Here is a 15,191-nt window from a genome sequence, read left to right as displayed (position 1 = left end):
AGCAGCCTTGGCTGTATTCACACTCTCCCTTTGCAACCCCTTAGCCAGGTTTTGGGTATTGCTGCTTGGCAGTGCTGTCAGTGTGCTGGCATTGGAGAGCCCAGTGAAACCTTCTGAGAAGTTTAAAAAAGCAGCAAATCCCTTGTCATCCTTAGTGGGAGCATGCACAGTGATGAGGAGGGAACAACAGGCTCTTCATGGAGAGCTATTCCTGGGTGAAGAAAGGGAGTGCACGAACTTTGAGGGTTCTTTTTTCTTGCCTTTTTTTTTCCTTGCTTGCTTTTTTAAAATAAGAAGATGCAAAACCAGCTAGTTCACTTCTGTATGTGAAATGGGGAGTTTCTAAGGCTGGGAAATGATTTAGGAAATTTCTCAATCTGAACTCCCAAATAAAGTTTTTAACAACCTAAGGTGAGAGTTGACTCTCAAGTGACACGCAGATATTTTATGGAGGGAAGCTGGTCTGTTGAGCAATATTTTATATGTGGTCACAAGACGAGTTAAGATGCTTTATGATCTTGGGCAAAAAGTTAACTGCTTCTTTAGACACACATATTACTTGCACAGACTTCTGAGGAAAACAGCCACTTCACTCAGGACACAGGGTGTGGGAACTCAACACATCACTCTGAAGGTCCAGAGTCACCAAGAGAACCCTTGGGGGGCTCGGAGACCTTGGAATGTTGCCAAAAGTGTCTGGTGGCTTGACTTTGATCCATCTAGAGATGAAATATCTGTGTATGAGGAAATGAGAAGTTCTAGGGTGTGAATAGTGTATTTACAGGATGAAGTGTAGATTTTAGAAAATTAGGTACAGGGGGGGTCATGAAGACAAGATGGAGGATTCAGGACGTAGTCCTGGGTTCTTCTTCCTTCTTCATGTCTTCCATTTTGTGTGATGATGTTGGCAGATTTGGATTGGTTCATGGTGAAGGTACACTTGTCTATAAGGGTGAAAAGTATTGGGAATTAAAGGTAAATATGATAGACGTAATTTTCCCTATAAAGGACACAACCGTCACGTGGGCGGGAGAGAGTGCACTTGACTGTCCTGCTGAACAGACCTCGGCTGGGCAGAGAGAAAATATTGTAGATAAGAATTAATAAACAAGATTGAAGACCGAAAACCTGAGAGTCCAGACTCGTCTTTCAAAGCGCGGCCACCCAGAACCACTTTTCCCGTGTCAGGGCAGAGACAAATAACAGCGAACCCCAACAACAGGGGTCAAGGATTTCAGTGTAGTTAAGGCCACTTGTAGCAGCTATATCCATACACATGTCCCTGTCACACATCTACAGCACCTGGAGGGAGGATGCTGTCCTAGCAGAGCCACGTGGCACTGCTGTGGCTCTGCCTTGCACAGCATGGCAGACTTTCACTCTGTGCTTTCATTGATTTCCTTCTGGGAAAGGCCAGACTGGTGGAAGCTTGATGAAGAGGAGAAAAGAAAAAAAAAAAAAAGACAACAATACTCAAAAAAAAAAAAGGGAAAAAAATTTGGTGTGGGAAAGTGAACTATAATCGGCTTGTAATTGTAATGCTATTAAAATAGTCTTTTTTCAATAAGCCAAGCAAACATTGTGCAATAAGGAACTGGCTGCATGTTAAGTTTGAACATTTCTAAGCTGAATATGCCTTGGAGTTAATCAGCTTTGTTGCTTCCTCTTCTCTGTTTTGCTGAGACGTCAAAGAGTAACCAGTGTTGATAAAAGATTAGGCCTGAAACGTATATTTCAATCAGATAATCATTTGGAAATCAAAACAGAGCACTTAAAATGAGTTAAGGACAGATGTCTCATTGTATGGATGTTCAGCACACAGTGCAATAAGGTCATCGCTGTATTTGAGGTCACTGAGGGAATTTCTAGCACTAGTAATGGTCTTTCCCATGGAAGTTGTGTACCACAGAGGGATTGTAGGACAATGGTGACCTGCTTTCAGGTTGGTGTTGGTTCCCATGTTTCAGCTTGGTTGCAGTAGAGTTACTCTAGACAGAAGCATAAAAGAATGGTAGATGTCTGAGCTCTGTAAATGAAGGTGCCTATCCAGGATGTTTCTTACTATCTTAATGCAGCAAAAATGCATCACTACTCCAGGCCTTTCCCTTTTCTGATGCTGTCAATCTGGACAAAAAGAAAATGTAACTTAAAAAGGCCACTCAGGTACTTGGAATTTTCTGAAAATTGCATTCCTGTTCTTGAATTTTCTCAGGGAAAATCAGTTCAAGAATAAGATTTTGGTGGGGTTTCCTTTTAATTTCTTACAGACACTTAAGAGTCAGCTCATCTTTACAGAGGAAGAGAGTATATATGGTATATGCAAATGTATGTTCAAATTACTCAAAATAAGTTCCTTTTTCAAAAAATATTGTATTTTACTACATTATACACCTGTACTAGACTCCGTAACATCTATGAAGTCTCAAATTATTTTGAAAGCTGCAGGTTTTCTAACATTGTTTTTCTCATATTCAGAGTAAGACATGGTTAGATTCTATTCAAAAAGAACACACAAGAGTTTAGGTATGTGGCCATGTGTTTGTTGGATCACACACAAATTTAGAAGATGACCTTTTTTATTTATATAATTGAGCCTTGCACTGAATAGTGACATACATAGTTATAATTACAGTGCTTGTCTGGTCATCCTAATTACTTTGCATCCAAATCACCTTGTGCAGTCCATATACAAGTGTATAGATTAGGAAGGATTAGTGGGAAGATTAAGTCTGTGTATGCATTTCTTTGTCTTCTTTGTTCCAAGTTCTCAATGTCATCTTCTAGCTCTGAGCTCCAGAGACCTGTTGTTTGTTTCAGTGCAAATAAGGTCCTGCAAAAAGCACAGAATTTAAACAAAAATTACAGCGCTGCACCTGTTGGTGTTTGTGTGAGAGAGGGAGATAGCAGGACAAATTAACAGCTCCTGGTGCAGTCAAGGGAAACACACTGGAAACTAAAGCCAAATTAGTCCAAGTCATTCCTGGGAGTCGTGGGAAAAGGTGTTTCTCTTCTCTCCCTCCCTGTCTTTCCATGCCCTGGGCTGGCAGAGCAAGACAGAGCCTTTTTGGCCTTGTGCTGGAGCCGTTCTCCTTTTGTGAGCTTGGAAGCAAGTGGCACCACGAGGGTGAGCAATGCTGTTTGTGAGCATGCCAGCACTGCCAGCCTCTTCGGTAAATCTCAGAGAGCTGAGCTCCAGAAGGGGAGTGTCTGACCATCACCTGCCCTGCACCTTCCCATCCAGCCATTGTTTCCACCATGCACCACAGAGCTGCTACAGAACAGTTCCCCTCCATGGCAACAGGCACAATGACCAAGGTCCGGGTGGTTTTCTTCATCCTGGAGGGTTTTTTTAGATGATCATACATCTCCAGCCCTCAGGGCTAGCTCTAGTAGTTTCTTATTGCATGAGCAGCTGGTTCCTCTGCAGTTCACTTCCCATTTCCCTCTCCCACTCCTAGCATATGCAAAATTTGTGGCAGGAATATCAGCCACTTCTGTCTTCCATAAGCTCCCCTGAGACTTTTCCATCGTTTATAGGAGAGTTAAAAGAAATCTTACACGTAAATAAATAAAAGAAATCTTACACATAACCTAACAGAAAATACCTGACCCAGAGTGGGTTTAGGCTTATAGAACACCAGAGGAACATTTATTCTGCTCAGGCCAGCCTCGGGGAAAATACTTCATCTGTTCTACCATGGCTAGATAGAGGAAGTGTGGGAATCTGATGAGGAGGAGGAGGAGAAAAGGGAAGCCAAGTTTAAAAAGTTAAGGAGTTTTCCACTTGATTTTTTTCACACTTTGGCTCCCAACACGAAGCCTTGTACTGCAGAAGGCAGTGTCTGTGGGTAGATGCTCTTTGAGGAGACATTTCAAGCCATCTCTAGCTCACAGAAAAGCTGCCTGTGTTGGTAACCTGGAATGCTTTTTTCTCCCTAACAGAAGCTGCAAGGAGAGAAAGCTCCCAAGAGTTTGAATGCCACTCTGGCAGAGCTGTTTGGGGTCATCCCTGGGGACGGGGATCCTCTGCAGGAGCGCGGCTCCTCCTCCTGCCGGCGCTGCGCCGTCGTGGGCAACTCGGGCAACCTGCGGCAGTCCCAGTACGGCCAGGACATCGACTCCCACGACTTCGTGCTCAGGTGGGTGGAAAGCACCCAGCTACAGCTGCCTTTGCTGTCTAAAATTCACTGGTGTTTGGGGGGGACAAGTGAGTAAACAAGGTTTCAGGGTCTGTCTAGTGAAACCTGGTACTTAAGTCTGAGTTTCAGGGGTATAAACTATGTGTGTTGGAGATATGAGCTCATGTTTTAGCTTGGGTGAAAAAACATTAATAGGTATTGATGCTGGAGCTTGTTCTGCACAATCCATCATTGCCCGTGTTAAAAAATACAGGAGAAAAAAGATTTGCACTTATGAGTAAAAGTTATTTCTGCAGCCAGTGCTCATGAGTGATCTTTAGACATTTAGCTGACTGTATTAGATTTGACTTTCTTGCACTAGTTCATTCTTAAGCAGTGGTAGGGTGGGGAAGCCAAAGACACTTTTCAGTGGGCAGGAGTCACTTGTTTGGCTGCAGGTAATTTGTGAAGGATGGCATGTCCCTTTTGAGGCAGCAAAGTTGGCTACTTTTTTCCACTGAAAGGCAAACAGGAGCTAGGTAAGAAGAGCTTATCACCCAGAAGGCAGCCAAAATATCTGGACTAAGTTCATCTCCACTGTGTCATCTGCCTTTCACACCACAGCTGCCAGCACAGTACAATTTGGAGAGCAGTAAAGGTCAGGAAGGGAGGGATTGCTCTTGAAATGCCACATGTGGGATTATTCTCTCAAAAGCAACAAAAGACTTAGTAGAAAGTTGTGCGCTGAAGTCAAGAACAAATCAACAAAAGATCAACACTGTTTGAACTGTTAAGCCACCTTGGCTTCTGATGTGGCTTGAGCATGGCATAGAGTCTTCAGGTGACACATCTTCACAAATCATTTCAGGAGCTGCTTCTGCCAACAGTACTTCCCCAAAGGCACAGGCACCAACCTGGCTTTCAGATCCATGAAGGGAAAGGGAGAGCCCTCAATTATTCCTACAGGTTGTAAATGTGGGACAGCTGCAAATGTGGGAAGCTATGGTGCTTAATTCTGTGTCCTTTCATATGGAGACAGCCCTGTTCTGTGTGGACTTTCATGTATTGCCTGTCTTACATTTCCAGTCTCCTGCAGAAAAGACCTTGCTGGACTCAAAAGCTGGTAGTAATAACTAAAGAGTAACACACCCAGGTGCATGCTTCTGCTCCAAGGCCTTGCCCATCCCATAGCCAGCTCTCCCTGGTAAGGGCAAAACTCTGGGTGACTTAATGACTCTTTCAGTCTCAGATTTATATTTCAACAATCTTAAACCAGATCTGAAAGGATTGCACAAGGTTTTAGGACTCACCATGGGAATTTGTGCAGAGAAGGCAACCCCTCTATGCGTCAAACACAAAATCTCTGGTGACTTGAAATTCACTTCCACATCCTCTGGCAATACAGCCAAATGCAGGGGAGAGCCAAGGAGTCTGAGGAGGCTCCTTTCCTTCCAAACAGCCCACTTTTATTTGTATAATTATCTACTTTCCGGCAGAAGGAAGTTCCTGCTTGGCCCTTCCTGCTGAGACTGGGTGTGAGCGCTGCCTTCTGCTGTATGGCACCAACAGCCCCACCACGGGTGGTAGGGAAGGAACATGAAGCCAAGGGCAGACTGTAAGATGACCAACATGTCACCCTTGTTTTGTCTCGATGGAAAGAAAGACCCATATTTTATACCTTTGACTGACTAATCTCAAGGCAAAACACAGAAGGTCCTGTGCTTTTCCAGTGTTTCTACACAGTATGGTGTGGGTCTCTGGCAGGGAAGGCAATAACAGGGAACTCAGTAACAAATCCACAAGCTGGCAGGATATTCTGACTACACTAATAACTCCCTTGAAGGGAGTTAGAAGAAACTTAAGTAATTCACCTGGGGGATAACTGCAATAACACAGCCTGGCATAGACTTGATAAACAGATTTTGCCTCTCCTGTTATCATTAACCAGGGCAGCATGTTGTCTGGCAATGTATGATGCTCCTCATTACCTTGTCAGCTATATCCTTCCTTGTCCTCCCTGTGCTTCTGCCAGGAGCTGAGATAATGTTATTGCAGGAAAAAAAAACACATTTTGCTCAGAGGCAACTGAGGGGTTTCTCCATGGTTTTGCACAGCACCATGGATTCATACAAGTTGCTTCAGGGATCTCTAATGTGCACTGTGCTGCACCACAGAAATATGCAAATCTCCGCCACTGAGGAGCTGAAGCATCAGGGAGAGAATTGCTGATGTGTTCCCAGATTGGCTTTCAGAAGTGAACACAGGCATAGAGGCATTTCTGCAGTCCTGAGTTCAGAAATCCCCTCTCTGTTCCTGTATGGGCCACTCATTTAAGGGTTGGACTCAATGATCCTTGTGGATCCCCTCCAACTGGAATGCCCTCTGATTCTGTGAATCTGTGATACATCCAACATAAGGTAGGGTAGCCCGGCTTGGCCAACACATCTTAACTGAGCCCTGGAGGCCCTGGCCAGATCTCACTGCACTGACTCCAGGGTTACCTAAAGCACCCCATGTATGTGCAGAGTGACCCTGAGTACCTGTTGGATTTGGAGTACATACTGCAAAGTAAAAGTAAGGTTTGACTAAATGAAGGGTCAGCTGCAGGTCCTGTACTTGTCACTGTCTTTGTGTCTATTTGGCACTGACTTCTGTGCCTTTTTGTGGGAGAACCATGAGGAATATTTGCTGCTTCTTGCCACACATAGTATAGTTTATTGCCTTGACCCTACACATAGAAATAGACCTGTATGGATAAGGGGGAAGTGGAACTGCAAGAAGTCAAGCTGATGTATTTCAGGGCAATGTTTTTCTCACCAGCTGGAGGATGAAGCTTTAGGATGAAGTGAGATGTGTTCTCATGGACTCACCACTCTTTTGATGACTGTGAAGTGAACACAGGGATGTGCTCAGAGATACACCTGCTTGGTACACTCCTGTTCAGTCCAAGGAATTCCACATTAAAGCTGAGCTTTCATTTACTGTTCAGTCACATGGGTTATGATCATTCCAGCTTGCCTGAGGACCCCTACACCTCTCAGAGCTGTCTGAAGACCCTGCATATAGCACTCCTCTTAGTCATGGGAGCATATTCCTGCACCTCAAGCAAATGACTTGGTGAAAAATCACATGTACTTGTACTTACATAATTCCTCTTCTGTCTCAATTCTTATTTTTGGGCTGCAGAATGAACCGTGCCCCCACTGCTGGCTACGAATCAGATGTTGGGAGCAAGACCACTCACCACTTTGTTTATCCTGAGAGCTACAGAGAGCTGGCAGCAAATGTGAGCATGATCCTGATCCCCTTCAAAACCCTGGATCTGCGCTGGGTCGTCACCGCTCTCACCACAGGCACCATCAACTTGTGAGTAAGGGCATGCACAAGGAGTGGGAGCTCCATACTTCATGTTGCTGTAGAGATGGTAGCCTGTGGGGGGCAAATTCCTGCTTCTGGTAAGGCCTAGGGCTGCTTTACAGACCTCTCAATTCAGAGTTCAGCCCTAAACACTTGATTTCTAGGAAAAGCTTAATGTTATGGTGCAGCTGTTGAGGCAGAGATGGAGATCCAGTCCTTTACATCCCCAGTGGTCTGAGAAAAATGAAAAGGGAAGTTTTTGCTGGTGAAGGTGACCACTTTGGTGAGAAGGCTTGTGAACTTTGGGGTTCAGTGCCTCATGCTGGGCTTTTCTGCTCATCTTTCCTCCTCTCTGGCTCCTTAGGAGTGAGTACACTTGCAGAAGAGGTCAAGGGGCAGAGAGGGCTGTGCAGGCTGCTCACCTGAGGCAGGGAGAGCAGATGCAGTCCACAGCACTTAGTGCCTCATCCAGAGGATGAGCTCCCCTGGACGGGCTGGTCAGGAATTTGTCTGTCTTTCCTGGTGGAACATGACTGAGAACTGTGCAGAGGAAACAATGTTTTATGTGTCACCTGCATGTCTTAGCCTTAAATTCAAGAGTTCTACTTGGCAATAATGTGGCACACTGGAATTTATTCTCCAGCTCTTTTTTGAGTGCTGTCAGAAGTAAAGGTTGTCTCCTGCTAGATTTATGGCAGCACCAGAATTAGAAATGTGATCAAAATGCATGTTTCTTCTGGAAGCCTGCTAGCAGATTCTTTTCCTTCCTCTAAGCTGGCTTTTCCTAATCCAGAGAATGAAATACGTGACATTTGTACTGTGTGTGAGGTTATGTGCTGGATGTGAAACCACAGCCCTGTGGGGTTGCTTGATGACACTCTGCTACACACAGACAGCAAGAGCTGATCAAATTGCTTTACTCCAGAGAGAAGTATTTCAAGACACTTAAACTTTTTTCCCAATTTCAGTGTCTCAGGAGATTTAAACTTGGAAAAGTGTGTCTTGGGCATGCTGACTGAGTATAAGACCTACTTTGCAATTTTATGACTCTCTGATGAAAAAGCAAATGAAGTTTATTTCTTCTCTAAATTTCCTTTTCTCTCTTTGTAGACACATTTTAGATTCTTTTCATTTCTTATTAAGATTCCCTTAACTTATAAAAAATCTGTGTTACCTTTTTTATCACCAGCATTTAATACATACAGTCATAAACTGGCTTGAAAAAACCCACCTTCAAGACACAGTCATATCTTGGAAAAATCAGTAAATTAGAAAAGTGTACCACTCACAACAAGTCATTGAGGTGCTGAAACCTGTCCAGAAAAGGGTCTTGGAAGTGGGGAAGGGTCTGCAGCACAAGTCTGATGAGGAGCAGCTGAGGGAGCTGGGGGTGCCCAGCTTGGACAAAAGGAGGCTCAGGGGGTCCTTACAGTCTCTCCAAGTGCCTGACAGGAGGCTGTAGCCAGGTGGGGCTTGGTCTCTTCTCTCAAGTAGCAAGAGACAGGAAAAGAGGAAATGCCTCAAGTTTCACCAGGGGAGGTTTAAACTGAATATCAAAAACAATTTCTTCACCAGAAGAGTTATCCAGCACTGGAACAGACTGCCCTTGGGAGTGGTACTGTCACCATCCCTGAAAGAATTAAAAAACATACAGGTGTGGCACTTAGGGACATGGTTTAGTGATGACTTGGCAGTGGTGAATTGACCGTTGGACTCAATGCTCTTAGAGGTCTTTCCACCCTAAATGATGCTATTGTTCTGTAATTTACATGGACACATGTTTTTCAGGCAGGCCCACTGCCTGTCCCTGCCCAGGAGAAAGCTCTTGGTGCTTCTTGAACTCTGAGCCCTGCACTGATTTCAAGTGAACCCGTAGCCTATTAGGAAGATATAGCTGACCACAATGCAGTCACAGCTCATGAAAGGGAAAACACCTTTGCTTAATAAATTGCAGGCTATATTATATATTTATAATTGGATTGTATACATGGGCTTGGTAAGCATCTGCTATAAATTACTGTGTGAGTATTTAACCACATGAAAGAAATACCACTATTTTAAGATATTTGCCATACTCAAAACAGGGAAATTGCATAATTAATAAGATGGAATAATAAAAGAAGAAAATAATAAGCATACAAATCATAGCAATGTACATAGCATAATTTTTCCCTTGTAGAATTAACCTACAAGCATGCATTAAAAACACAGTGTCAGATAATGGTATAAAGAAATTGTTGAGTGCACATTTTTAAAGGGGAGAAAGCATGAAATAAAAATAAAACACATTTGAAAGTCGGTATTTTAGAAAGGAAAAAGTACTTATCTCCTTACCCTGGTCTGCTTGGGCATTGTTCCACATGCACAGCCTGCATAGTGTCAGCTGAGTTTAGGCTAACAGGAACCCAAGTGTACTCATAGCTAAAAAAGATAAGCATCCTGTGTTGGTTAGACTTTTACACAGTGTTTAATTTTCTGTATTTCAGCCAAATGAAAGAACTTCCTAAAAATCAAAACCTGTGAGTTAAACATATTCTTCTCTTAGTATTATCATAATTCTTGCCATTTTTTTATGATTCAAAACAAAAGCCGAACTTCAGATTGCCTTAATATTAGCTTCAATTGACAGAGACATTCTCAGTCCCATTTGACTGATGTATTTCCATCTAAAATCGTCTCTCTAAGACTAAGCATTGTTCCAGAAGAGACTAAGAAATGCCTTTTTTGGGATAGGAAACTTTCAGGCCCTCAGGAGCCATATATTTACCCTGGTTGCCTTCACTTGCAAATCTTTTAGGAATCTGTATGGTGAAAAAACTGCACTTTGTTTGGCAAAGACGGTTACTGTATTCCTTAAAATGTTACACATCTTGGGCCAAGGGCTCAGTAAATGTTTTGTACAATGAAATGAATGTTTTGTACAGGGACAATGACAGATTCCGCTGGAGCCCTGCAAAGTGGCTCATGGAAGATGTTTCCCAGGTGATGTTACACTGCCACCTTCATCACAGGTGTCACTGTCCCACCCCTGTTGGTTCCTCCTGGGTCCCTCATTCCCTGGCTGCCCTGCAGCCCAGGTTTTACATGAGCATAAGAGCAGAGGTCTTAATCAGTGTGCCAATATTTTCTTGGACTTGGGCATTCTGAAACAATGAAGTAGATATCGGTTAAAATGACTAATATGTCACCTGGCAAGAGCACCAGCAGTCTCCTGGTTGGATCAGAGATGTCCACAAGTACTGTCATGACACTTCATACTCATCTCTGGTCTTCTACTGTATCTATCCATGAAACTCAGCCCTCTTGTTTCTTCCACATCACCTTTTTAGAAAAGATTAACTGTTTATTTATATGATATTAAGGAGATGCTGTCAGCAAAGAAGCCCTTTTTGTCTCCATGAGCACAAAAAGGGCATGGGATCACCAAGCCTACGTTTATTGATTTGCTGATCAAGGTCAGGCATGGGCTGCAGCTGCAAGGGCATATTTGCTGAGAGCAGAGTGAGAAGTCTGCATGAGTGTCCCTTTCCCCAGCAGCATCACCTCCTAGGAGCACTGGAACCACCCATCACCTCTGTCACTGCCTCCAGCCCAGAGCACGGATGGCAGGTCAGGAGAACATTGCCAGGTCACCACTGGTTTGGGAAGATTTAGACTAAGTTTTAAAAGTGATGATGTTCTGTGGTTCAAAGAAAATAAAACCTTAATGACAGGAACCTTGTCACCAAAACCCAAGTGAAAGAAAACATTTAGACTGAACTAATGGAAGGCTTTGGTGATTTACCACAACCCATCTAAAAAGTGTGCAGGATATATTTTGGGATATACTCCAATTACAAGGCCAGTTTACCCGAATTTTTTCACTTGTAACAAACTCAGGATGATTTTTTTCTTACAGCACTCATGATGAGCTGTGCAATGCTGGCACACACACAGTGCATGAGATATGGGGAATAAAAGTTTTTTTCATTTTCATTTTTTCATTTTCATGACTCATGATTTCAACCCAGTCATAAGGTGTAACTTGGAAGTTTTATGCTGGAAACTGCAGGAAGCCTTCAGCATCATTACCCTGGGGAGGAGAGGAATAGCTCTCTGAGAGGGGCTGTGTACTGGGAATGCCCGAGTTCCATATAACCACAGAGCTGGTGAACTCTGCTGCCACCGACTCTGAAAATCATGTGGTAGCTCCGAGTATTAGGAGAGGAAAAGTCTCCCCCTGCTGGGAGAAGGTTTTTCTGCCATAAATTAGATGGAAAGCCTTTCCCATCATCACAGAGCAAAGACTGCAACAATAATGATCCAAGAATTAGAAGTCCCGAGCTCCACATAGTATTGACTCTACAGTATACTGTCAACTAAATCTTCGGTGTCCTATTGTCAATAATTAACTTAAATATTTAAGAATGTAATAGTTTCCTATAAAATTGCTTCAGTGACAGCTCAGGTTTTTTCCTGCTGTGTTACTTAATTGCAGCCTCATTTTACAACAACTTCTTGATATTATTACTTTAGAATAATTTGAATTTATCACTGTATGTGAAGAATATTCTTTCTTTGGAATTACATGAAAATACTAATAAGTTGGGCTTTTATTTATCATGGTGCTTTCTTTTTTTTTTAACAGCACATATGTTCCAGTTCCAAGGAAAATCAAAGTCAAAAAAGAAAAGGTGAGCAGTGTTGGTTTGTGGATTTGTTCTGCTAATTTATTTGTATGTCTTTTGCCTGTTTGGGAGACTGCAAGAATCCAAGCAAGCCCTTGACATTCATAGAAAGTTACAGCCAAAATATAGACACTTTAAAAGGCCCAGCTAAGCTAAAGATTTGGCTCCTGTGTGCCATTTAGGCCATAGATCAACCACTAAATAACTGTGGTTGGAAAGAAATTGCTTTTGTGGCTATGCCATTGCACGAGCTCTGTTCTGAAGGTTGCATCACTTCCTCTAGTGCTGCTCAGAAACATTAAAAGTGCAGCATTGTCCTCCAGAGTAACTGCTCTGTTCCTACCCATTGCAGCCATTTGTATGTAATGATACTAAGGAGAGATCTCGGAGGTTTTCTGAAATAATTGTAATATTTGAACACCAAGGATGATTCTGACTCCCAGGTCAGTTCCTTGTAATAAGGAGCTAAGTGAATTCTGAACAAATAAAGCTGTGTGTTTCCAAGTCAGTGGAGAATTCCTGATGGTAGGCTCACAGTTGCAGTAATTATCTGTACCCAATTAAACGAGCTGGGAGGCTGAGCTCAGGCCAAGTTCAGGAAGGTTTTGCTCCAGGTGTATTACGGGTCTCACAGGCAGTGTTCAAGCACAGTTTAAGCACAATGTTCAAGCATGAGAGCACAGACAGGGACAGGCTGGAGGCAGGATTTTGCCATGGGGCAGGATGTTAATTCCCATGGAGGAACTTTAGCCACTGTGCAAAGACTTCTGTTGTTGTAGCTGCATGGTTTGAGGCTATAATGAGACAGGCTCTTCCTATAACCAGGAAGAACCTCTAGCTTCCAGAAAAACAAAGGTCTCATTCTCTCAGCCTTTGGAGAGACTGTTTTTCCAAAGAAGTACAAGTGTCTAGTCTATCAAGGCCTGTTAAAGTATGACATTAGTTCCAGAACATTAAAATTACAAATTAAAGCACACACCTTTCATTCCAGAGGCCGGGTTTTGCCAAAGCCTTCAGGTAAGAGCTAGTATCAGTTTCTTTTCCTTTGCTTCAAACCATGGACCTCTAGGGTGCAATAAATAATCCCTTAGCTCATCCTTACCTGTTGTGAGGTGCATGATAACCTCTGCAAAACCCCTGTGAGAAGCAGCAGGGCAGGTTGTTAAACTCACATCACAGCTGAGTGGCAGCAGCCCAGGGTATGGCAAGATGCAGCAGCTTTCCGAGCATGAGAAGAGAACCCTGTGTTTCTTCCCACACTGTGCAATGCAAAACACCCTGTGAGAAGAGATTACACACAGATGCAATATCAGCAATTAACCTCTGACTTTGTGAAAGGAAAAACCTTGCAGCTAACCAGATACCACTGAAATGCTGTCACTCTAATGACAAATGCAGTGTGGAGGGAAAAGGCTCTGTTTGCCTCACTCAGGGGAGGGGGTTCTAAACCAAGGGCTCCTACCAGTCCTTGGATTTACTGTACTCTCAGGTCTTTTCGTAAGTGCTCTGTCTCTGGGAGATGACCTTTGTGAGATAAACAAATGCATTTTATGTCTTGTAAGAAAAAAACATGCAACATAGAAAAATGGCACATTTGAAAAACAGGATAAAAGAATCATACATGACCTGATAGGCTTCCTGATAGTTTGCATTTGGTCCTTGGTTTCCTTAGGTCTGCACCTGTAGAGATACCAAGACATGGCTGGCACATGGTGCAGAAGAGGCAGCTGCTCTTATGTTCCCACTCAAATTGATGAGAACTGATGATCTTAGGGGTCTTTTCCAACCTAAATTCATCTATGGTTCTGTGAAACGTGTCGTGGCATCTCATGTTTGCCTTGTTCAGGACTCCAAATCCCCAGAGCTCACCTGCAGGGTGCTGCAGGGAGAGTTGAATGGTTAATGCCTAATTTTCATCTCACTTGTGCTGTTTCATACCTATTGGTTTCAGTAGGAATCTCCAGGATTTACATTACTGTAAGCAGGAGGGATATCAAGACCAAGGAAGGGCTTTTGATATGTAATTGCACATGGGAAATATTTCTGAATATACTGAATATGGGACTTATTCTTGCCTCTCATTTGCCTTTAAGGAATTACTATTATTCTTTTCTTACCTGGTTCCCTACCCTGGTGTCCTTTAGGAATTATGTGCTACCATTGTTTTTTCTCCAGGGTGTTTTACTAATGAGTCTTTGTCTCAAATTTTGTCTAGATCCTGGTTTATAATCCTGCTTTTATGAAATACATCTATGAAAACTGGCTGGAGCATCATGGGAGATACCCCTCCACAGGCCTTCTGTCTTTGATGTTTGCTCTCCACGTATGCGATGAGGTAAAGTCTGTCTGTGTGTGGATGAATGGATAAAAATCAGGACATTTCACTCTGAAGAGCCAGGAACAACCCTTGGCCACTCACTCAGCCTTTGTTTCCCCCTCTGCACCTTCTCTGCTATTTACCTCTTCAGACATGTGCAGACTCCTCAGAAACATGCAGACACGCTCAAGTGCCAGTGATGGATTTTTTTAATGTTAGCAAGTTGCAGGGTTTATGATGCACTCCAGGAGAATATAATTAAACATAAACAGAGATTCCAGCTGGTATCAAGAGACATCTAAACATGAATGGTATCTGTGCTCATCTTGCTAGTGAAAGTTTGAATTATGTTTTGTCTCCTATTTTCAAACTCAGGCTTGTGGGTTTATGCTGTAGGTTATAGCAAGTGCCTTTGCTCCAGCAGTCACTTGGGGAAATTCCCTGGTTTGAGTGATGTGAGGTGCTCCAAGGTGACTGGAGACTCAGCTATTTAGGGTAAGGCCAGGTCAGCTCTATAAAATCCTGCAAGTATGGGCTTGTCAGCATAGGGCATCAAAATCACTTTGCTGGCAAAACCCCTGTCCTGGACACACATCTGCTGGTGAGTTTTGGTCCCCCAGGCCTGTTTTGCTTGGAGAGGTGATGGAAATACTCCTAAAGATACTGGAAGAAACTCTATCATAGTCAGAGCAGATTGGCTGGAGCCTGTTTCCTGGTAAGCAGGCAATAACA

The 15,191-nt window shown here is 43.2% G+C and overlaps 1 protein-coding gene across 4 annotated transcripts in view; it reads left to right on the top strand.

Annotated features, from left to right (window-relative positions):
- Positions 1-15,191, top strand: part of ST3GAL1 (ST3 beta-galactoside alpha-2,3-sialyltransferase 1) — a 79,231-nt gene that overhangs the window by 59,883 nt on the left and 4,157 nt on the right. For all 4 annotated transcript variants that reach the window (XM_041479353.1, XM_041479352.1, XM_041479354.1 and 1 more), the window contains 4 exons: positions 3,943-4,139; positions 7,305-7,484; positions 12,103-12,148; positions 14,358-14,477. In XM_041479353.1, the coding sequence (XP_041335287.1) occupies positions 3,943-4,139; positions 7,305-7,484; positions 12,103-12,148; positions 14,358-14,477 (543 nt within the window). The remainder of the gene's footprint in view (positions 1-3,942; positions 4,140-7,304; positions 7,485-12,102; positions 12,149-14,357; positions 14,478-15,191) is intronic.

This window comes from Pyrgilauda ruficollis, unplaced genomic scaffold, assembly GCF_017590135.1.
Source record: "Pyrgilauda ruficollis isolate IOZ18807 unplaced genomic scaffold, ASM1759013v1 scaffold48, whole genome shotgun sequence".
Lineage (NCBI taxonomy): Eukaryota > Metazoa > Chordata > Aves > Passeriformes > Passeridae > Pyrgilauda > Pyrgilauda ruficollis.
Note: the sequence above shows the minus strand (reverse complement) of the source record. Positions and strands in the feature narration are given on the sequence as shown.